Below are 22,736 nucleotides of genomic sequence, written 5' to 3'. Positions count from 1 at the left end.
GACACAGAGGGTGTTACGGTCAGGGGACTGCTTGACACAGGGTGTTACGGTCAGGGGACTGCTTGACACAGAGGGTGTTACGGTCAGGGGACTGTTTGACACAGAGGGTGTTACGGTCAGGGGACTGCTTGACACAGGGTGTTACGGTCAGGGGACTGCTTGACACAGAGGGTGTTACGGTAAGGGGACTGCTTGACACAGAGGGTGTTACAGTCAGGGGACTTCTTGACACAGAGGGTGTTACGGTAAGGGGACTGTTTGACACAGAGGGTGTAACGCTATGCCAGATGTTTACCACCATGGTCATGTATTCCCCTGATGTCTATAGTGCACGACAGTTACATTCAATGTAAGTTAAACCTTCTATGTCAACTGCGCCCCAGTACATGAAACCTCCTGAGATGCTGAACATTCCATTTACATAAACCTTAGGGGCCTCCGTGGCTCAGTCGGTTAGCGCGCTAGCGCAGCGTAATGACCCAGGAGCCTCTCACCAATGCAGTCGCTGTGAGTTCAAGTCCAGCTCATGCTGGCTTCCTCTCCAGCCGTACATGGGAAGGTCTGTCAGCAACCTGCGGATGGTCATGGGTTTCCCCCGGGCTCTGCCCGGTTTCCTCCCACCATAATGCTGGCCGCCGTCGTATAAGTGAAATATTCTTGAGTACGACGTAAAACACCAATCAAATAAATAAAATAAAAATACATAAACCTTTATAAGATGAGCAAAATGTAACATCAATAATAAGAAATTCTCAACACATTGAATCCATACATAATATTCATTTGTTGTATTTTCAGCTATAAATTTATATTCAAGTCACCAATCTCTGTTAACCAGAGCTGGACTTGAAGACAACAACAGTATTTACAGAGCACTAGAAAGCAACAGAACATGTCAGTAAACTGCAGGTCTAGCAAGACACTGAAACAAACCACCATTATAAATCACTGCGAACCCCAAAGCCTGGGCCTTTAGGGGGCTCTGTCAAACATGTTAGTCCACCTTTAGGTTCACATGCAAACCGCCAGTCCTGGCCACTCCTGTGAAGATAAAACAAGCATTCAAATATTAAATTAAATCATAACCAAAACAAATTACTTTACATTCATCTCTCAAATTAACACTTATCATGGATCTCTGGTTCAAATTTTATTTTAGACAACAATACATGTCCACTAACTAGTTTGCAGCAATGCTTTCTCCCATGGTACTACAAGTGGATTGTTGGGATGGGGGAAGTTACATCACATTCTGACATGCTTCAATATTCATGAATTCAATTCATTTGATGTTGATGGGGATGATGCCTTTCTGAAGAATTTTTAATTTATAAATGACACTAGCTCCGCCTACTCACAACTTCACATTCCACATTGTCTATCTTTTCCTCTAAGACATTTTAGCCTTCTTAATCCTCCATGAGGCTTTGCATATTAAAATACCATATTTCACCAAAAGTTTATCTATTTTCAAGTAAAACACATTGATTAATTTAGATGGATTCATCCACCTTATAGAGTCACTTAAATGTTTCAGTACCAGAAAAAAACTAAAGTATTGGCTTTGTCAGACCTTTTATGTGCCTCTGAAAGTGTGATTTCAGAGCCAAACTTAAGGTAAAATACGATCAGCTATGATTACCCCAAAAAACTTAGATAGGAAAATTTGTGACTTACTGTGGTCCTGGTTTAGGTTCTTTCCCAGCCTTCAGATCATTTAGGATTCTGTTCATGTCATCCACTGTTAAATCCTCCTGAAAAAAATGATACATATGCCTGGTTATACATTTACTGATTCCTTTTTGTCACCCCTAGATTCCCTTCTGTCACCGCTAGATTCCTTTCTGTCACCACTAGATTCCTTTTTGTCACCGCTAGATTCCTTTCTGTCACCACTAGATTCTTTTCTGTCATCACTTGATTCCTTTCTGTCACCGCTAGATTCCTTTTTGTCTCCACTTGATTCCTTTTTGTCACCGCTAGATTCCTTTTTGTCTCCACTTGATTCCTTTTTGTCACCATTAGTGCATGCACATATCCGTATATACTGAGTTCTGGATGAATATGCTGAAGAGCCAAGATCTAGCTGATTGTGACAATATCCATCAACATCTTTTGTCCTAGACAACAATTCTCTGACATTATTATCTTGCCATTGTAAGCTGATATAAACATTTGCCACGAAAACTGTTATAATTACACCATTTTGATGCTTGTATTTTTTTTTAAACCTGATTTTGTGATTGCCCTGTGTATTTAAAGTCTATCAAAGATGTTTTTTATTCTCAGTGAAGGTGTGAGCTCCCAATGAACGAGTCCGGGTCTCATGGGCATGGTCCTGATCACCCACAGGACAATGGATGACATATCTGACTACGTATACCTCTAGAGTCAATTATGATCTGTAATGCCGACAAATTTTAGTAAATCAACAAGATCTTCTTTAGCCTCTTGATAAATCATGTATCATTAAAAAATAATGATTGCTTAGTTTAGCATAAAAACGGACCCTCGTTCCAAAGTATATTAAAATCATTGTTTTGTAAAGTGACATTTTATGCCTTGAACAATATTTCAGTCCTATCACTGATGTCCACCACATGTATGTTGCTGCCCAACAGCAACAGCGTGTCAGCAACTCCAGACCCTATGTGACCTCGGGATATGCATACCGCACTGGAGGAAGACAAGTGGTCTTCACCGAATGTTACACTGCACCAACAGCCCCACAAGAAGTGAGGGGGAATCTAAAAACTCCCTATCCATGGTTGGGTTTGAACTTGTTTCCTTGTGTGTCCTACCGACTGAAAGACAAGCACCTCTAACCACTCACCTAACCGCTCACTGGTTTAGACCAATTGACTGATTTGTTTATCAGTGCTGTTCCCCATTTCAGTGGGACACTTTAAGCACTGAACCATAGACGAGGTGGGGGCCTCTGTGGCTGAGGAGCCTCTCGCTAATACTGTGGCTGTGAGTTCAAGTCCAGCTCATGCTGGCTTCCTCTCCGGCTGTATGTTGGAAGGTCTACCAGCAACCTGCAGATGGTCAAGGGTTTACCCTTGGCTCTGCCCAGTTTCCTCCCACCATAATGCTGTCCACCTACGTATGAGTGAAATATTCTCGAGTTTGATGTAAAACATCAATCCAGTCAATAATCAATGTATCATGATGCCATGGTCCAGGTTAGTCACCTCATCCAGCCTGGCCTATGTTAAGTACAAGGTAAAACATGGACCAGGTTAGTCATCTCATCCAGCCTGGCCTATGCTGAGTACAAAGTAAAACATGGACCAGGTTAGTCACCTCATCCAACCTGGCCTATGTTAAGTACAAGGTAAAACATGGACCAGGTTAGTCACCTCATCCAGCCTGGCCTATGTTAAGTACAAGGTAAAACATGGACCAGGTTAGTCATCTCATCCAGCCTGGCCTATGTTGAGTACAAAGTAAAACATGGACCAGGTTAGTCACCTCATCCAGCCTGGCCTATGTTAAGTACAAAGTAAAACATGGACCAGGTTAGTCACCTCATCCAGCCTGGCCTATGTTAAGTACAAAGTAAAACAGTTCCATGTATCACTTGTGGAGCCAATGACATCCCCCAGGATAGAGCATCTCGGTTTATCACGTTCGGTAAACCTACATGCAAACTTCAAGTACTTAGTCCCCAAAATCCCACATAACAAAACATCCCGCAGAACATCCCATACTTACATAATAGTTGTCATTTATCTGTACCATGGGAGCATTTATACACGCCCCTAAACACTCAACTTCTGCTAGTGTGAACATCTTGTCCTCAGTTGTCTCCCCTACATCAATTCCTGTGAGACAAAAAAAAAAAATTCAGGGGTTAAATCCATATTTTTCAGATGCGTTTTATTTCACATCATTGCTCTTCCAAATTAAAATACACCTTTCGGCACCCCCCACCCCACCTCACACCCACCTGTCACAATACACTTATTTAAGGCTCAGGCTTGACCTCAGAGTCCTGGGAAAGAGGCAGACTTTCTAATCTCTCAGCAATCTGTGAGTGATCTTCCGGAAATAAAGCCAGACTGTCAAGACTGTAGAGAAAAACTTCTTGGTTTGGAGTGTTGTCTGCTGCTGAGGTGGACGGACCTAAAGACTGACCTATGTGTACTCCTGGTGATCTGACATGACTGTGGAGCACTACTGACCCCAGACACATGACTCATACTGACCTAAGTTAGATTTAATAGCCTCCAGTATAGGTCCCGAGCCCACTCCACCCAACATACAGGGGGTTGTGGTACAGATCTGAACAAAGTACTTCCCCACAGGCTCCCTGTGAGAAATCGAAAAAAAAGTTACAAAAACAGGGTTCTCAGACTGATTTCACAAAGCCAAATCAAATTTTGAAATACAATTTTAAAGCTTATTTTTGGGGCCTGAAAAACTGAAATTTTGGTCACTACAAAATGTTCATCTTAGGTTAAGTGTTTAAATTTGAATTTCCAGTCCCAAAAACTAAGCAATTAGACAGCCTTAAATCGTCACTAAAGTCAGAAATTTCTTTGTTCCATTGTCTCTGGATGAAGTATCAACCATTCAATTGAACATTCAGAACACCTGGTTGTGTTAGCACAATCACTGACAGGACTTGCTGATTTTCATGATGAATGTTCTGCACAAAGGATCACGTAAAACAAATATAACACTTTTCAAATTTGACTGTCAACACAAATATAAAACACAGAAAGTGTTACCTTTTACAGAGGGCCTTTGAAATATGAAGTGACTTGACATTTTTGGCAAAAATGGAAAAACATAGTAATAATACTATTGGTACTACTAGTAAAAAAAAAAAAAAAAGACACAAATTTTCCTAAAAACAAAAATAGTAAGAACATGCATACATTTGTTACTGGGCTTTGTTTTTATAGCGCTGATTGAGCCTTAGGGTATAAAATATTACCCTGATAAATTAGTTTTATAGACAGAAATGACATGATGAGTGTTTCAGTGAAGATCACATGAATTGCTCAGACCTGTTAAACATTGTGTAGAAGGTGGCGACTTCATAGACCCTCATCCTGGGCATCTTCAGTAGGTCGGCCACGTGATGCATGGCCGAGATAGGGGTCCAACCTGAAGGCAACGCATATACAACATCATCACAGTTGACAAATATTTCAATGCAAAAATCCATAAATTCAGAGAAGTTTCCTCCAACAGACGAATAATTAAGAAATAAATATTCAACAATGATCTGTCATGCAATTAATGTCATAATAATTAATAAAGAAAAATAGTTAAAAAAAACAAAAAGTAGCAAGGAGATAAAAATTGAAGTACATATAGTTACTACTGATTAGCTATTCATTCACAATATAGCAATCTCAGTATGAAACGCACACACATCTAACACCCTGCCTCACATGAGTGAATTGTATCATTAAACTTGGTATTTCCTTTCCGTTATTTTAGCTGAAATTTGTTTTAGAATAACATACCCAGAATTTACACTGTCAAGCAATATTTTGACATTGTTACGAAAGAACAACTTTATAGTGATTTGAAATTTTGACTTCAGTCAAACATCGCTTAGTGATCCTTCATTCTCCATAACCATCTCCGTTCAAACACAGCCTTACCGATCTGTCTCTGGGCTAGATCCAGCAAGGGTATCACTGCTGCGCTCTTGTGACCTTCCGGATAGTTGGCTAAAATTGACTCCACTCTCTGACAACACAAACATAGCTTGTGACCAAAAGACTCTACTGAACGTTCAAAAACAACTTAGCCGGGTTTCGCCCTTTCACGTACAACATCTATGAAATGCAAGTAATTTCAGTTATCTACTGTTTTGCTCCTTGTGCAGAAAACAGGAAGGAAAATTTTCTTGTCTGTTAATGCCAGTTGTAGGGTGCCTCAAAGAAAATAAGCCTCAAAGAAAATGTACTGTACCTGTTGTTTTCACTGCAAGAAACCCGTTGAGATACATATGCAAATCATGTACTGTCTAATCTATGGGCGTCACTCATGATGACTATTCAGTACATGTGTACCTTACCATGCACACCTGCTTTTGTCAAAACTCTTCACGGTCTTGAACTTTGCACCAAAACCAAAGAAATGTATTTATGATGTAAGCAATCCACTTGGTTACATACATGTACAGATATAGTCACAAGACACCACACCTTTATCAGGAGTATCAGGAATCTATCCATACATCTACCTGATTACTCAATCACCTACCTTCTTATTCTCTGGGGAAAATTCAAATGGTGTGTTTGGGTTATTATCTGGACTGTCCCTGTGCTGTAAGAAAGTAAACAATAATACACAGGTGATGAAAATCTTACTCACAGTTTGACGGAGGAAGAATGACTATGGTTATTTATTGATTTATTTGATTAGTGTTTTATGCCATACACAAGAATATTTCACTGGCAGCCAGCGATATGGTGGGAGGATCCCTTGGGAAACCCACTCTGACTATTGACGCCAACTAAACAATCTGCTTACCTGCCTGAAGAGCCTTTCCAAGATACATTTATTTAGCACAAATTACTGCTAGTACATGAAAGTGTATGTGTTAGGAATTAACTATACCTGGGTACATTTTTGACTTTGTGCTCTTACAGAAATATATGCAATCAAAATGGAATTCTTGAAAAAGTGTGTACATTATTGTGGTTTCAGCAAAATACAACATGTTTGTATTCACAATCTTGTGTATATTCTAAAGCTCAGTGCACATGGACCACATTTGTTGTCAAAAATGAGATTTCTTGATCTAGACAACATAAAAACCCTCAAAATTTACTGGTGTACAGTTACCACATCAAGAATTTCGGAGTCTAGAACATCAAATGACCTTGAGCATATCATGTGACCATCTTTCGAGCTGTAATCTTCCAAAATAGACAACAATTTCCAGATCATTTGACACCAGGATCTGAAAGATTTCCGACAACAAAGGTTGTTTGTGTGCACTGGGTTTTATGTTTTGAGAGAAGACGGATGAATCCAATTGATTCCGTTCATGGTATGTACATTTTGGGAGCATTATTCATAAGACAATTTTGTTTTTATATTTATACCTGCATACAAACCCATAAATATAAATGACATAATTACCACAAAGAGATGGCTACTACACATGGCTGGTGTCCCATGGAGTTGGCGTATCTGGCGTGCCTACAATGAAAAGGAAATCTCTGTCTGTCCTTTCACAATTCCTAACAGTTCACAAGATACAAATAAAGAGGAGATGTCTGGTAAGCATAAGCAGTAAAAGTTAATGTTTTATAAATTTAATGCGGAAAACAGATGACTCATCACAGAACTCAGGTTCATCCATCACTACACATTTTCAGAAGGGTGCTGCACCCTGCACCTCTTTTGTTCCGCACAATCAGAAAACCTGTCTGATATATTCACCTAAGGGGGTGGTGTCATTTGTGATCATCAGAGGGGTAATGCATGTTCGCTATAAAGTCTACCGTTCAAGTACCTTCTATTTTTTGTGGAAGGCCTGTTGGTCGAGTGGTCTAGACGGTTAACATGTATTGTTTGCGATTTGGTGCCTGACTCTGAGGACACTAGTTCGAATCCCACAGTGGTCAGCCAATTTTCAGCACTAGAATCTGTGCTATATTCTAAAATAGTAATCCCTGTAGTTTTCCCTCCTTTGCTAATTTTTGGAAAATTTTTAATATTTAATTTATTGCACGAAATTTACTGAACTGCATAAGTTTAGTAAACTCTTCATGGCCAAGAATGGCCCAATCCCATCATCACAGTGTGCTCCATTAAAAAATCTGATGCACTTGCATTACCAGTTTGTCATAGAATGAGTCAGAATGACAAACCGACAGACAAAAAGGTAAGAAATACAGGTTTCAGCAAACTTAAGGCCATGGACATGTATTTGATGGGTAATTTTGGTCTCACACGCTGTGACAAACTGGCTTGTCAACAGTATCAGGATTTTAAATGGAGCGCACTCTGACGTTGACTTGTGTTCATCCTTGGGCAAACAAACCTTTTGCCAAACTTAATGTCAGAGCAACGTCGGACTACCATGGCATTTGAGACAAAATTTATCCATCAAATACACCTCCTTGGTCTTTAAGTAGCAGCCCCACCTTTCTTTACCTGTTCTTCTATTAATTATTCCAAGACCAACGTCTATTGATGTTTTTAAGGCACATGTGCCCAAAATTCTTTGTTAGTGTTCACAGTCACCCACTGTCAACCTCAAAATGACAAATTCGACAAGAGAAGCTAAATGAATCAGGTTTTTAAACTTAATGCCTGTTAACTTCATACCAATCTCGGACTAGAGATGTGATTGCCAAGGCTTACTCAGCTTATCATTTAGAAATGTGCCACTGTCCATCCCACCTAAGATGTGGATATGTCATGTGCAGCTGAAGTAGTTCAGTGTTTACAGAATCTTGAAATAGCACAGTGCTACATTAAAAATCTGAATGTTGAAATAGCTCACACATAGTCCATGTAGTTGGACTGTTGTCACGTAATTACTTCTTTCAATCTCGACAGTATCAGTATTAAAGAATTTACAACTACGGGAACAAAAAAAGGAACAGGAAGAGTCTAATGTCGCCTGAAATGCGCTACTTTTTAACTTCACAACCTGATTCCTATGTGCCGCCCCAATGACGGTATGTTACAAAAGTACGAAAACTGAACTTTCAATAATGCCAAGTTTACAGTCTTAGACGTAATCTGCTGCTATAAACGCCCCGAAGACATCAATCGTGCAGAGTAACGATTCATGAACATTCCACAGTACTTGAACATTAAATCTCACCGTAGACACTAGAATATGTCGAAACGAAGACAACATTTTGCTATTTGACACCAGCAATGTCAAGCTGTGATCTTCGGCAAAAGTAGAGTTGCCAACAAGATGGACTTGTAATTTTATTGGTCAAAATACAGTTAAAAAGTTTTACATGTTTATTTCTCATATTAAAGAAGATAAAATGACAGGTTTTTTTTTAGTCGGTAAATATGTAATTTTAAATATATTTTCTGCTCTCCTGTGATCTCGGTATCCGTGTAAACAATATGGCGGGTAGGGTATAGCTTATCAACGAGGCTTAGCTAAAAAATACTTTCCAAAAAAAAAATCGCAACTTCTGTAATGATTCGGGAAGACAGATGTGAGTATTTTGTATTCCTTAAACCTATATTTTGTTGGTTTTAAAAACTGTTTAAGAGATTATGATAGCAAGAAGCTGGTTCACGTGACGTATAAGTGTTAACTCGTCCAAGTTCCAACGAAGCACGTATTCGTACACGTCAACTCGACTTGTGTCTGGTCAACTCGTACACCATATGCTAATATAAAGTACCTTACACCACACAGTTGACAGACGGGGTGCAGCGACCGGTAGTCTAGGGGACCAATAACGGAAAACACTATCATATCGTTGTATGATTTTTATTTTCAACTGAATATGTAGTGTCTGAGAGAAGCCTAGCTCCACCTTTGCTAACACTATGGGCTAGAGCTACTCAACGGTTCATTTGATTTTCTTACAGTAGTGCCAGAATTCAACTCGCACCTCAGGCACTTTTCTCATGTCTCAGGCGAAAGTACAGGCCAACATAAGTATGGCATGTTACAATTTCTGTGGACTCAGCTTCATTCGTTAGGAGATTGCCGGCCTAAAAGATGATCATTGCCCCATGTTAAAATGAAAACACCTCCACGTTAATGGCGGTTCTCCTTCTTCTGCTAAAAGGCATTACAGATCCTTGCAGTGCATTGTCGAAAGTGAGAATAAACACTTATGGCACTTCTGGCCAACCCCAAATTGAACATAAAGATACGGAATTTCATGTCACATGCTTTATATAGGTATTTTATACACTGATGAGGATATGTGAAAATAGAACGAAATTGGACATTTGGAAGAGTTGTCTTACCCTGTCTTGTCTTCTCCGCCCCTTGGTTTAGAAATATGGACGAGAGCATTCCAGAATCAAAGATGGCAATGTATTCTAGGGGTCATATATATTTACCGCTGTTTGTCTTTTTTTTTTACAGCTATAGGTGTAATGGAGATTATATCATTTTTTGTGAAATATGTATGGTCTCTTGATTTATTTTTCTATTTCGATTATGCACCTTTGTTTTCTGCACAAATCAGGAAACAGGGGTCACTTTACATTACATTTTGACAGTTTACTTTCTATGGGAAGAGGTCCCTAGTTCAGCAGCCATGGAAGTCAATGTGTGTATAGTGTTTTTTTTTTTTAGTGTTTACAGTATGAGCTTGTGAGTTTGTGGACAATTCATGGACTACACTACATGTCTGCAGCAAAGGAAGAAACGGTAGGATTTAAATCTAGGCACTGAGAGGAGGATTTAAATATTTTGCTGTAATGACTACTGCTAGCACTTCTGGTTGTGGCATATATATCAGTTTCAAGTGACTTCCGAATCTAAACCAAACCCGAAACAACACCAATTGTAGCATTCATATTTTGGCCTATACTTTCTCAGGTGCCTTGAGAAAAGTGCCTGAGGTGCAAGTTGGCAGAACTCTGGAAAAATCTAATGGATTATTTTGTAGCTCTTCCCCGTAGTGTTAACAAAGGTGTAGTGGCATGTGGAGATGGTAGAAGCCATAGTTTTAGGTAATTGTTTATAAATGTAAGTTAAGTCACTGATGAGTAAATTAAAAGTTGATCAATCACAGGCCTACGAGTAGGTCATAGGATGAGTTTACCCGAAACCGTAGAAGACAAATGGCTATGTAGACTGGCTTCAGTGATGTCTTGTGTTGAAACTATATGTATGACTATTATTTAGTTGTTAATTTCCTCTGTTGAGAAATACAATGACAACATTCCTGTTTAGGTTTATGCGGATGGGTGACTAATGTTAATTACATATAAAATGTGACAATATAACTTAAAAACCACAAAACAATTTCTTAGATTGAAATTAACACACCAGTACTAAAAGTGACTAGCATAAGTTATCATACTGTTTTCTTTCTGTTTAACATAAAAATTATTGTTGTTCATCTTCTCACTTGTCTCTCAATGCACCTTGTAATGCAGAACTTTTCTGAGAGAAATTGCAGGGTCATTGGGTTATAATACTGGTCATATTTTAAGTTTATTTAAACATGTGTTTATTTTCAACAAAATTTCTGACATGTTCAGACACTAACTTAAAACAAGAAAAAGTTTGTACAACATTCACAGTGTAGTTATCCCAGTTGTAATGTGATCTTTCTGTCATACCAATTATTACAAGGTTTTTTTTTTAAAAATCTGTAAGAAAATCATTTTTCAGTTAAAAATTATTGTCTCACTCTCTTCTGTTACACAAACTTGTAATCCAGGTCTCTTGAAAGTGGGAAAATAAGCATGGCAGGAAAGAACAACCAGAAGTTTAAAGGCTTGGGGCAGAAAACAGGGCGGGATAAGAATCGTTTTACCCTGTTCAGCAAACTGTTAGCTACCAATGAAAAGTTCCCAACAAAACATATCTATGGAGAAATGAAGATCAGGGAGTTGAAGCGCAATCTGGAGTTCACCATTGGAATCCCTCAAAACCTTCAAAGAATTAGCTATTTGGATGAAGGTAATGCCTAGCAGAGGACAGTTTAACTAGAAGTGTGATAAGTATGGATTATCTGTACAGGTGTAGGGAGTTTGTATTTGTAGAGTTAATGCATGCATCCATGTGTTGAAAAAGAATTTGTAACAGGGATCGATTCCACAAAGACATTTTGGACTTAAGTCAAAATTTGAAATACGATCTTGAAGCCTATTTTTGGATTTTATGAAGAAAAATTTTGTCCACTTCATCAGTATTATCTTAAGCTAAATGTATCCAAATTTCAACTTTCAATACCAAAAACTGAGCATTTTGGTAAGATTTGAAATTTTGACATACATGTAAGTCAGAAATGGATTGTGGAATCCACCCCAGACTCTGAAAGTAATATATCTCAGTGTTTTGTTTAATATTTTTATACATATGGGTGGGCTGCTTTACATATGTTGTTGTCAAGCAAGACATACATTTACATGGATGTATGTACATTGGAGATACAGTGCCTTTGTGGATATATTACTATTTAAATCATACTCCAGTTGAATGTAAGCTGCATTTCTGTGTAACACATTTGGTGCACATCTGATACTCTTGTTTTGTGATAGGCTAGCAGCACTTTCATTTGAGGTCAACAAAGTTCTTTTCTTTCTGTGTGTAGGAGACTTACTAGACCACACAGATATCAAATCCAATGACATTGTCCCAGGTGGCACCTTACAAATCAGAGTTTGGCCCATGTGGATTGACCTGATAGAGGCTGTGGCTTCAAATGACATTGACAAGGTATGTAACTCTTCATTACAGGTATGTTAAAATCAGATTTGGGGAGAAAAGTGATGATAATCTAATTTAGAGATTAGAACTTTTTCTACTCGGACATATCTTAAACATTGGTCAAGTGTCAGTTGCTTTCCAGTGCATGTGTCATCCAAAAGTTTGTCCTTGGGTATTTGAAAGTTACTCAACTTTTTCTCATTCAGACAGATCTGTTGATTTTATAAAGATGCTCTGGGGTTAGTTTTGAAGGTAGAATTATATCATACTGGAAAAATGTCAGTTTCAACACCCATAGTTATGTTTCATGACCTTTAATTGCCTCAAGTATCCACTTTTGGGAGGTAAATTTTAGGAAAAATGTAGTTATTGAATAGCTCTCTCTTTTGTATTTTCTTCCTGTTCAGCATAAGTATTATGGATCCATAGTTTCCATACATTTCCTTCCATTTATTACGATGTAGTAAGTTCTGACTGTTGACAGCCTGTATACCTGCATTTGTTATTATCAGGTGTTTAAGCTTGGTGTCACACAAGACACAGATTACAAGACCCCCAACAGTGAATACATGCCAAAGAGAGCCAAGGCGGGATGGCTGGCTGAGCGAGCCTTTGTGGCCCTCTGTGTGGCTGCTCATAGAGGACACTCAGAACTGGTCAACAGGCTTATCCGATCAGGTACAGTGCTGATGATCAATATTCTCTGGGAATTTCAAACTTGAAGTCATTTGTCGCAAAAGGTAAAACTAGTCCTTGTGTATCATATATATATATTTTACTTGTCAAAAATGTTAGACAGCTTGTCTCTCTGTACTCTGGATATACAAATGATACCATTTACCTTCAGGAACTTCCTAAAAATATTCAGCACCTTAATCTTCTGCATAGTTTGTTTACTGTAAATAACTATTTTTCAGTCACCTATGTTACAGTAAATGTTATAGTTGTCTAACATTTCTGACAGGTCGCATGGTACAGTAGGATGTTTTTTTACCTTAAGCGATGAGAGTGTGAAAACAAAACTCCCTGGTGAACAATTTTTGAATTTATTATTTAAAATTTTGTTTATTAAAGTTTTTATGTGCAACCCCAAGAAGACCATATCAGCAGATTACTGAAGGTAACTCAGAAGATATGTATTGTTGGTCTGTCAATCTGTTACAGGTACATGTGTGAGAGAAACACAGGTTGACAGGATACTAGGGTAGATTGTATATTTGTCAAACATTATATCACATTACGATATGATAATGTGAACAGAGATGAACAAAATATATGTGCACATGTAATAATGTCATTAGATGGTGTCTTGGTGTTTATTTGGCTATAGGCCATAACCTCATCAAACAAGGTCATGTACTGGAACTTGTGAAGGAGGTTAGTGAGGTACCTGTTAAAAAACAGGGATTTTGGGCTTGATTATTTTTGTGCCACTCATAAACGTGACAACTGATATTAGGTGAATGATTCTCCAGTACTTTGTTGAAGAATAAGGTATATTATCCGTGAGGCATTTAATGACAATTTATGTTTGTCAAATACATGCAATTTGCTCCATGTTACCTTGGTTACAGGAGCCAATTTGAATTCTTCCACACCCAATGGACGGACGCCCTTACACTTGGCAGCTTCCCAGGGCCATGGACAGATTATTGACAGCTTGCTACAGAATGGTAAGCTAACTGGAATGATTCCGTATAACAGTGTTTTTCAAAACTTTGAACCTTGAAAAACTAAAAACATGAAATTATGAAATAATGATTTTTTATCCAGTTTTTGTTGTTCATTTTAGCACAGTAAATGATATTTTTGAACGAGGGGGGACAGACAACAGACTTCATTATACATTAGACAACCTCCTTCTCCTGCTACATTGAGTTCTCCCCTATCAATAGTGCGATTAACTGCATTGAACACTACATGTGCTAATCTGGATCTAGGAATTTTTAAGGCAATTTTCAGTCACCAATTCAAGATACAGCACAAATGCAGAGTATTCTCCCATTATCAGTAGTAGGGCAATTTGTACGTTTAGTTCTTCCTCTTGAAGTGCCCTGTAGTTATAAATATGATTCACTAAACATGTACATTATTGTTATTGATGGTTATGGCATCTCTTGTAGGGGCTGAACTGTTATTTATTTATTTCATTATTGTTACTGAAGAATATTTCGCTTATACAACCATGTCCAGCATTACGGTGGGAGGAAACCAGACAAAGCCCACGGGAAACCCACAACCATCTTCAGGTTTCTTCCCATGGATGACTGGAAAGGAAGTCAGTAGGAGCTGGACTTTTGGGTCATGGTGCCATACTGGCCACAGAGGCCTCCACTGAACAGTTAAGCCATGTTCACAGTGTCCATGTAGACACTGACCTGTCATGCCTGTAAGGTCATGTTCTGTTTTGTAGGTTCTGAACTGTTAAGCCATGTTCTGTTATGTAGGCGTTGACCAGTCATGCCTGTAAGGTCATGTTCTGTTATGTAGCTTCTGAACTGTAAAACCATGTTCTGTTATGTAGACGCTGACCAATCATGCCTGTAAGGTCATGTTCTGTTATGTAGCTTCTGAACTGTTAAGCCATGTTCTGTTATGTAGGCGTTGACCAGTCATGCCTGTATGGTCATGTTCTGTTATGTAGCTTCTGAACTGTAAAGCCATGTTCTGTTATGTAGGTGCTGACATTGATGCTGTTGATGACTCTGGGATGACAGCCCTGATGGTTGCAGAACAGTTCAAACACAAAGCTTGTGGAAGGCATCTCTTCCTCTTCCGCTGGCAACAGCGTGCCAAGAAAATGCAGCCCAGCATGGAAATACCGCTCATGGCCCATCAAATGTGCGATTCTGCCTACCCCGTGTGGCGCAGTGGCAAGCGCTGTCAGTTGTATATGACAAAATTACCTCCCCCTGGTGAGTTTGAAGGCACTCGCATCGACTCCAGACCATATCAGCCTTTCTCTGAGAAGTCATTCAGAAAGAGATTTGGATCCCCGCCAAATTTGCAGATGATTCAGACAACACATCATGGCAGCAGTAAGTCATGGATTACCCCATCTTGCCTAGGTCACACCAATGACCTTTTAATTGTTTTGTGGACAGAATAAATAGAGGATATTGCACAGTATGGGCAGAATAAACCATCTGTCAGTGTCAGAGGGGAATGTTATCTACATGTAATTTGTGGAAAATGTACACTTTATTCAAGTTTCAAGGTTTTTATGTTTGCCTGTTCTGAAACCTTGAAAAACAGGAAAATCATGAGAACATCAAAATTTGACAAAATAAAAAGTTGGATTTCAATTTTATTTTTATTCAATGTTTGGAATTTTAGATGCCGGCTCACCTGCGAAATGTAAAATAAAATTGGTGTTGTCTTGTTATCATAACCATGATGTTCTCGGTTATCACAATCATGATGTTCTTGGTTATCATAACCATGATGTTCTTGGTTATCATAACCATGATGTTCTTGGTTATCATAATCATGACGTTCTTGGTTATCATAATCATGATGTTCTTGGTTATCATAACCATGATGTTCTTGGTTACCATAATCATGATGTTCTTGGTTATCATAATCATGATGTTCTTGGTTATCATAATCATGATGTTCTGGGTTATCATAATCATGATGTTCTTGGTTATCATAACCATGATGTTCTCGGTTATCATAATCATGACGTTCTTGGTTATCATAATCATGACATTCTTGGTTATCATAATCATGATGTTCTTGGTAATCATAACCATGATGTTCTCGGTTATCATGATCATGATGTTCTCGGTTATCATAATCATGATGTTCTCGGTTATCATAATTGTGATGTTATCGGTTATCATAATCATGATGTTCTTGGTAATCATAACCATGATGTTCTTGGTTATCCTAATCATGATGTTCTTGGTTATCGTAGTCATGACGTTCTTGGTTATAAAAATCATGATGTTCTTGGTAATCATAATCATGATGTTCTTGGTTATCATAATCATGATGTTCTCGGTTATCATGTAAGAGGCCACGAGATGTATAAATACATCACACTTAAATCAATGAAATGTCTTGAATATTTCAACATCCTCATGGGGTATCATAGAATAGAAGAGTTGACAGCTTTGACATATAAGAACGCATGTTCGAATTCAGCTGAAGCTTGTTTGAGCATAGTCTTGCGTCTGGAGATACTGGCAGACATAAGGTGGCAAGGGTGGTAACAACTGTTCAGTATAGGTTGCTATGTGCCATCAGTACCCTTCACTATTATTTTATACTTAATTGCAGGGTTAATACCTACATGTACCTTAGTGTAAAACAACACACTTGTTGCATGGAGTTGTCATCTATATAGTAACCTTGTGGCCGAGGGTAGCTCGCCTTCCACTTCGACATGTACTTGTATATACCAGTGCCACAAAAAAGTGGAATTTTAGAGGCCAATAAAGGTTATACATCATATGTTGCTTGCTGATACATTGCTAACAAGTAAACTGTCATCCTTGCCTCCAAGTAAACCTCTGTACACTGTCCTAAAATCAGCAGAACTCTCAGAATTGTTGTGTTTGGATGTGATGCATTCTAAATCCCCTTGTTTATTTCTAACAGGGCTGGGATCACAGCCACTGCCAGATATTGGAGAAGGACTTGGAGATTTTGGGTAAGATGGTAGCAAGTTAAGACCTGTCACATTTCCATTATGTCTTCCATCACTGCCCACACGTCGTTTATCACCCAAATTTAAAAGAGAAATTATTTATAATATAGCAAATAATGCACAAGTGTCCAAAGCAGGGTCAGATAACATTATATGACCGGGTCAGTTCTCAGAACAAGATATGTACATGTATATCAACTGAAGCACTGTGCATTGTTTGTTTAACCAATCCCATTACCAGGGGATGAAGTATTGTGCTGATTATCACTGGTCAAACATTTACATATTTTTTAAAATCTGCCAACTTGTGGAATTCTGCAGTTTGTCCAAGACTTTCCATAATGCTTGATATTAAAGTGGTTTGGGGGGCCTCAATAACCTAGTGGTTAGCCTTATTGTTAGCGCAGCATAGTTACCCAGAAGTATCTCACCAATGCATTTGCTGTGACTCCAGCTCATGCTGACTTCCTGTTCTGTCGTACGTGAGATGGTCTTCCAGCAATCTGTGGATGGTCATTGATTTCCCCACGGTGCTGCTTGGTTTTTTCCCACCATGATTCTGGCTGCCATTGTACAAGTGAAATATTTTTGAGGACGGCAATACTCCAGTCAAATAAATAAATAATAGTGGAGCAGAATCAGCTCTGCCTTGAAAGTGTTATGAATATATGACTGACCAGGAAAGCTATCTTACATTTATATGTACATATCTCCTGTGTATGTGATCTGCCAACAGCATAACTACCCTGGGTCCCTTACCACCAAGTTATGATGAGTGGATCAACAAGTTACATGAAAAAGAGCGGAAAATATTTTTACAGAAGAAGAGAGAAGAAGAAAGACTTAGACAAGAGGAAGAAGACAGGTAAGATGTTAAATTAATTAAGGCAAGTTTACCAGGAGGTGTACAGATTTGGAATCTTGATCAGGTCACAGGATAAGTGGAAACTCTCAGGACATGAACACCCATACATCAAATCTTAATGTATAGTCCTGTATAAAAATATACAAAATGATTAACACATACTTTACTCTTCACATGCAGAGGCCCAGAGCCTTCTCTTTGCTACATCTGCTGCAAGGTCTCACAAATCTTAACAGATTAATCAACATAATCCAGAATGACCAATGGAAACAACCCTATCATCGTAAGCTGTAACACATAGTTGTTGAAATGTCCCTATGAGTAAATGAGGTGCAGAAGTGAGACAAAAATTAGATAAAATTCATTGATGGAGACAGTTGTAAGTTTGGAGACTATTTATGGTTCACAGTTTTGCAATTGGTGATGCCAGGTATTGCTGAAGTAGGTTAGATTTCATTGGAAATGTGAGACTTAGTCAGCACCCTGCCTCTGTATATATGGTGTGAATATTAACGAAGACATGCCTCCAGTTTGACTAATGGAAATTTGTACTTGTTTCACACAAGGAGCATTCATTGGATAACACAGATTACATCACGTTTCACTTGTATCAGAAAAACAGGTGTCTTATGACAGAGAATCCGCATGATAGATTTGATTTTTGTTTGTTTTGATTGGTGTTTTACGCCGTACTCAAGAATATTTCACTTATACGACGGCGGCCAGCATTATGGTGGGTGGAAACCGGGCAGAGCCCGGCGGAAACCCACGACCATCCGCAGGTTGCTGGCGGACCTTCCCACGTACGGCCGGAGAGGAAGCCAGCATGAGCTGGTCTTGAACTCACAGCGACCGCATTGGTGAGAGGCTTCTGGGTCACTACGCTGCGCTAGCGCGCTAACCGACTGAGCCACGGAGGCCCCTTGATAGATTTGAATGATCTGTTGTGGAGAGAGTACACACAGTTTGGTTTATATGTTTTCCTTTCCAGTTTCTATGTTTCTGGCTCTAATGTGAAATACTTGTGTTAAGACTGGCATTTGAGTTGATAGAGTTGCATTTTCTTAGCTTAAAATATGATGATCAAAACATCACTAGTTAGGTGTTTAACATTTTGTATGTTTTTTCCATGTATAATCTCCAGGCAACTCGACACCGGCAGGTAGGCATGGGTAGTACAGTAAAGTCTCAAGTCTTAGAGCAGTCCAGATTATCTGTCATTACTCACATAATGTCTCCACTGTTTTGAGGTAAAGGGAAATGGGAAGTGGTGGTTGTATGGACATGATGGAAGATGTTGGGGTCGAATATTGTCTGTGATCAGTTTTGGCTTCTTTTTGGACATTTGAATGTTTTGATGGCACAGTAATAAGCCTGATCAGCATTTCACGGCCTCGAAAGCTCACGCAGATTTAGGTCAGATAGAGTGGTGGGGGGGGGGGGGGGGGCTGTCCCAAACCTCTGCAGCTAAAAGACCTGATTTGGTAGGTGCCAGTGGAGCTACCCAGTTGAAAGACAGATGTATATGCAATGTAGCAGCTACTGTAAAATCACACCTTTTGCGTACGTTAGTTTGAGAAAGCCCCGACTTTGTCTCACCTGAAATGCCAATTGAGCTTATTGTAAGTATCAAGTGTCATCTCTGTCACATCAAAATAGTGAGGACACCTAGTGGGCAAGGGCAGGTACTCTGCCCTTACTGACATGACTGAAGCATTTTGAGACTAAACTTTAGGCCGTTACAGAGAACCATGAGAACTTCATGTGTATGATACTGTATGTGATTATCATAGTTATGTAGCGCAGGAGTTCCTTTGTTCTGTCTTTGTCAATCCCATGCATTATACATGTTACAGTATAGCTCCCTTGGAGCTTGTCTTAAAGATTTCCCCTGTATAACTACATGGCAATATGTCTTTAATATTTAGTTTTATGGTATATTTTCTGGTGTTGTGTTATATTCATGCTGAACAGAATGGACATCTTTACTTTAAAACAGGCTCCAAGACGTAGTATTTTGTCTGGTTAAAAAACTCTTTTTCCAGCAGTTTCTTTACTTATATTATCTTTTCTCTCTCTTTTTTATTCTTCCTTTGCATTCATGTGTCTTTTAAATAGTTATTGTACATTTTGTTTTTCTTCTTTTGTGTTTGGAGTTATTAAATCTTTGAAATTTCCTGTTGAACTTTCCATATAACCCATGCAATGACATATGTTAGCAGTCAAGTGAGACGGCGTTAAAGGTTCGAAAATAAAACTGGAATTAATTATTCGTTATCATTACACTGGGTTTCTGGTTACTTATGCGATTTAATGTAGTACAGTGTAAATGTATTTTAACAGAGAAACAGTATGGACTTATAGATACACATAATCCAGTCTACAATCTCTTTTTCCTGTTTCTTCTCTATGTAGGTCTTACCAGCACATCTTCAGTAGACTAGGTTCCAGTGTCTTATTTCCCTTTCATTTATTTTGTCTTTCATATAATGCATGAACGTTCCATGTATCAGCAATATTTCCAGTGCTAAATATAATTTGTAACAATGATTCACAAAGTATTTAGTTATTTTTAGATAAAGGCAAATAAAGGTCATAAATATTACTTTTGGTAATAAAACTTCACATTTTCCAAGTGGCATGTATCTTACCTTCCAAACAAACCTCAAAGAAAACCTTTTGAGATCAATTAATAAAATTCTCTAAATCAAGCAAAATGGCAACTTAAAGTTTAGGTCAAATGCGTAATTTACCATATTTATCAGGAACTCTCTGGCGAAAATGTATTGGTATAGAAATCAGCATTTACTGATTGTAATTTATGATCTGACTACACTGTTTTTAGGAAACGTGCGGAGTCTGAGAAGAACCAGTCATACGAGTCCTGGCTTTTACAACAGGAAATGGACAAAAATCAAGAGAACAGACCAACAGAGATAGATCCAGCTGCCCGAGGTAACTTAACAGAAACTACAGTTGATCTGTATAGTCAGCAGGCTTAGGCATCAAAATCTTTCCTGCATATTTTTAAGTTGCTTTATTTTTGTTTAAAAATATCGAACACTTTGGCACAGAAGACATTCAATTTAATTATTTTAACAGATTTAGATAATGTGGGAAGGACGTTACATTTTAACTGCTGTCATTTACACCGTGACAGACTGTCTGAAAACTCCTGAAAAGGCGTGCGTTATACAGTCATTAAAAGAAACAGTTTGTAAACTTTGCTGTTTTGTTTCTCAGTTCTTAGGAGTCACTGATCAGTGTTTGCGTTGTCAAGGCTCAACAAGTAGGAAGCTGTTGAACGTCTAAATGAACTTTCATGTACAAACATGTATATGTATTCCAGATATAAGCATTATCTGCATAATTTGTTCACTTTTGTTTATATGTGATAAAATATTTGGGGAAAATATTGGGCAGGAAAATAGCATAGATAAAAGAAGGCTCCTGTGAAACGTGTAGTGTGCGTTAGAGGCAGGGTGGAGGGAGAATATCTGTGTTTTATCGAGCTGACCTTGTGGTTGATTGTTCCAGTCCTGGCTTCAAGGACAGGCTATACACGTGAGGCTTCACAGAAGAAGGGAGCACTGAGAGAGTACCTGGAGTCCTTAGCTGACCGGAGGGGAGCAACCACATACTCCGACTGGTTGATCAAGAAGGAAATAGAAATGCTGGACAGTGTAAAAGTTAGACCTGTTCTTAAAACAAATAACCTGCACTTTTCATGGGTGTGATCAGCAAAATATTACACTCTAGATCTTCATGTGAATACTTTTCAAAATTAGGCAGTCTCTCATTTTTAGAAGGGAAAATGTGAAAAAGACCAAATCAGTGTGTTGATGTCTTATTTGGTTCCCTGTACGAAAGATAAAACATTATTTGATAGCCATATAGGCATCACTTGTTCATTATACCAACTTAATGGTCAGCTGCTCATATTGACCATGATTTGTGATATCTGATGAAATATAAACTGTTCAGAACATGTTTGAAACCTGTTTACAGTTTTTTGTCTGTATATTTATATTATATGAAATGTGTTTTACATTATATCTTTAAATGAGTTTCATTTTAATTCACTTAAGCATTATGTTCGTTTATGCATTTTAATAACCAACCCTTTACTATTTTACCAAACTGATGATCTGTGATGCCAAATTCAGGGGTACAGTGTGGTTTTAAAAACGCCACACAAGTAGTTTTTAGTGGTGACTCTACCAGAAAATTCCTTTGCTACTCAGTTCCATTTGTTGCGGATAAATGTTTATGAAGTGAGTATGCCCACTTGTGCTGACAGTCCTTAGAAAAAGGCCTCTGTTAACAGTGTGAACCCAACAAGTGGAGCACAATACATTTTGTTTCTGTATCTGAAACATTAATGCCGTCTGACATATTATAATAGAACTTTAATAGAACTTTCTTGATTAGTTAAGGTTTTGTAAATTTTATTCATGTTGTATACATATTTTGATTATGTAATGTTGTCAGTGTTGTATTTACTTTTATACATGTTATAAGACATAAAAGTGCTTGTTAGCTATAAACTGATGTCTGTTAGTTGTTCTCTAGGATAAGGGATCAACAGGTACTGGGATCATGGTATTATCAGAACATACCACTTGTTTTCTTTGAAGGTGCAGATAACCTTTTCTTGTTTTCTTGGTGAAGACTGCTGAAATATTATCTCCATCAAATTGGAGAACTGTTACTACATGTATATGTGAATTGAATTTATTAAACAGTGAATTAAGTTACCAAAGTTGCTCAGTTGCACATTTTTCTTCACCTCCCCCATCCTAAAACTTTGTGCAGTCTGATGTTCACACAACATCACTTGCCTTCCTTGAATATGG

General features: G+C 38.3%; 2 protein-coding genes across 3 annotated transcripts; one reads left to right on the top strand and one right to left on the bottom strand.

Moving 5' to 3' along the window:
• Nucleotides 1-765: 765 nt before the first annotated feature.
• On the bottom strand, nt 766-8,910 carry LOC135475123 (NADH dehydrogenase [ubiquinone] flavoprotein 2, mitochondrial-like). The gene is made up of 9 exons (XM_064754878.1): nt 8,816-8,910; nt 7,117-7,176; nt 6,232-6,294; nt 5,625-5,712; nt 5,019-5,118; nt 4,212-4,315; nt 3,718-3,827; nt 1,678-1,754; nt 766-1,041 (listed from the first exon to the last, which is right to left on the bottom strand). Exons 1-9 carry the CDS (start codon nt 8,849-8,851, stop codon nt 939-941), a joined length of 741 nt encoding a protein of 246 aa, XP_064610948.1. The 5' UTR covers nt 8,852-8,910; the 3' UTR covers nt 766-938.
• A 144-nt stretch (nt 8,911-9,054) lies between these two features.
• On the top strand, nt 9,055-22,633 carry LOC135474946 (uncharacterized). 2 transcript variants are annotated; one of them, XM_064754642.1, is made up of 12 exons: nt 9,075-9,170; nt 10,274-10,348; nt 11,370-11,611; nt 12,246-12,370; nt 12,874-13,039; nt 13,936-14,034; nt 15,040-15,399; nt 16,967-17,018; nt 17,752-17,880; nt 19,025-19,042; nt 20,726-20,835; nt 21,418-22,633. In XM_064754642.1, exons 2-12 carry the CDS (start codon nt 10,311-10,313, stop codon nt 21,615-21,617), a joined length of 1,539 nt encoding a protein of 512 aa, XP_064610712.1. In that variant the 5' UTR covers nt 9,075-9,170; nt 10,274-10,310; the 3' UTR covers nt 21,618-22,633. The 2 variants fall into 2 exon arrangements, with proteins under 2 accessions (XP_064610713.1, XP_064610712.1); XM_064754643.1 differs by lacking the exon at nt 10,274-10,348 and having other exon boundaries at nt 9,055-9,170.
• Nucleotides 22,634-22,736: the final 103 nt, after the last annotated feature.

This window comes from Liolophura sinensis, chromosome 9, assembly GCF_032854445.1.
Source record: "Liolophura sinensis isolate JHLJ2023 chromosome 9, CUHK_Ljap_v2, whole genome shotgun sequence".
Lineage (NCBI taxonomy): Eukaryota > Metazoa > Mollusca > Polyplacophora > Chitonida > Chitonidae > Liolophura > Liolophura sinensis.
This window is presented reverse-complemented; position numbering and strand designations above follow the sequence as displayed.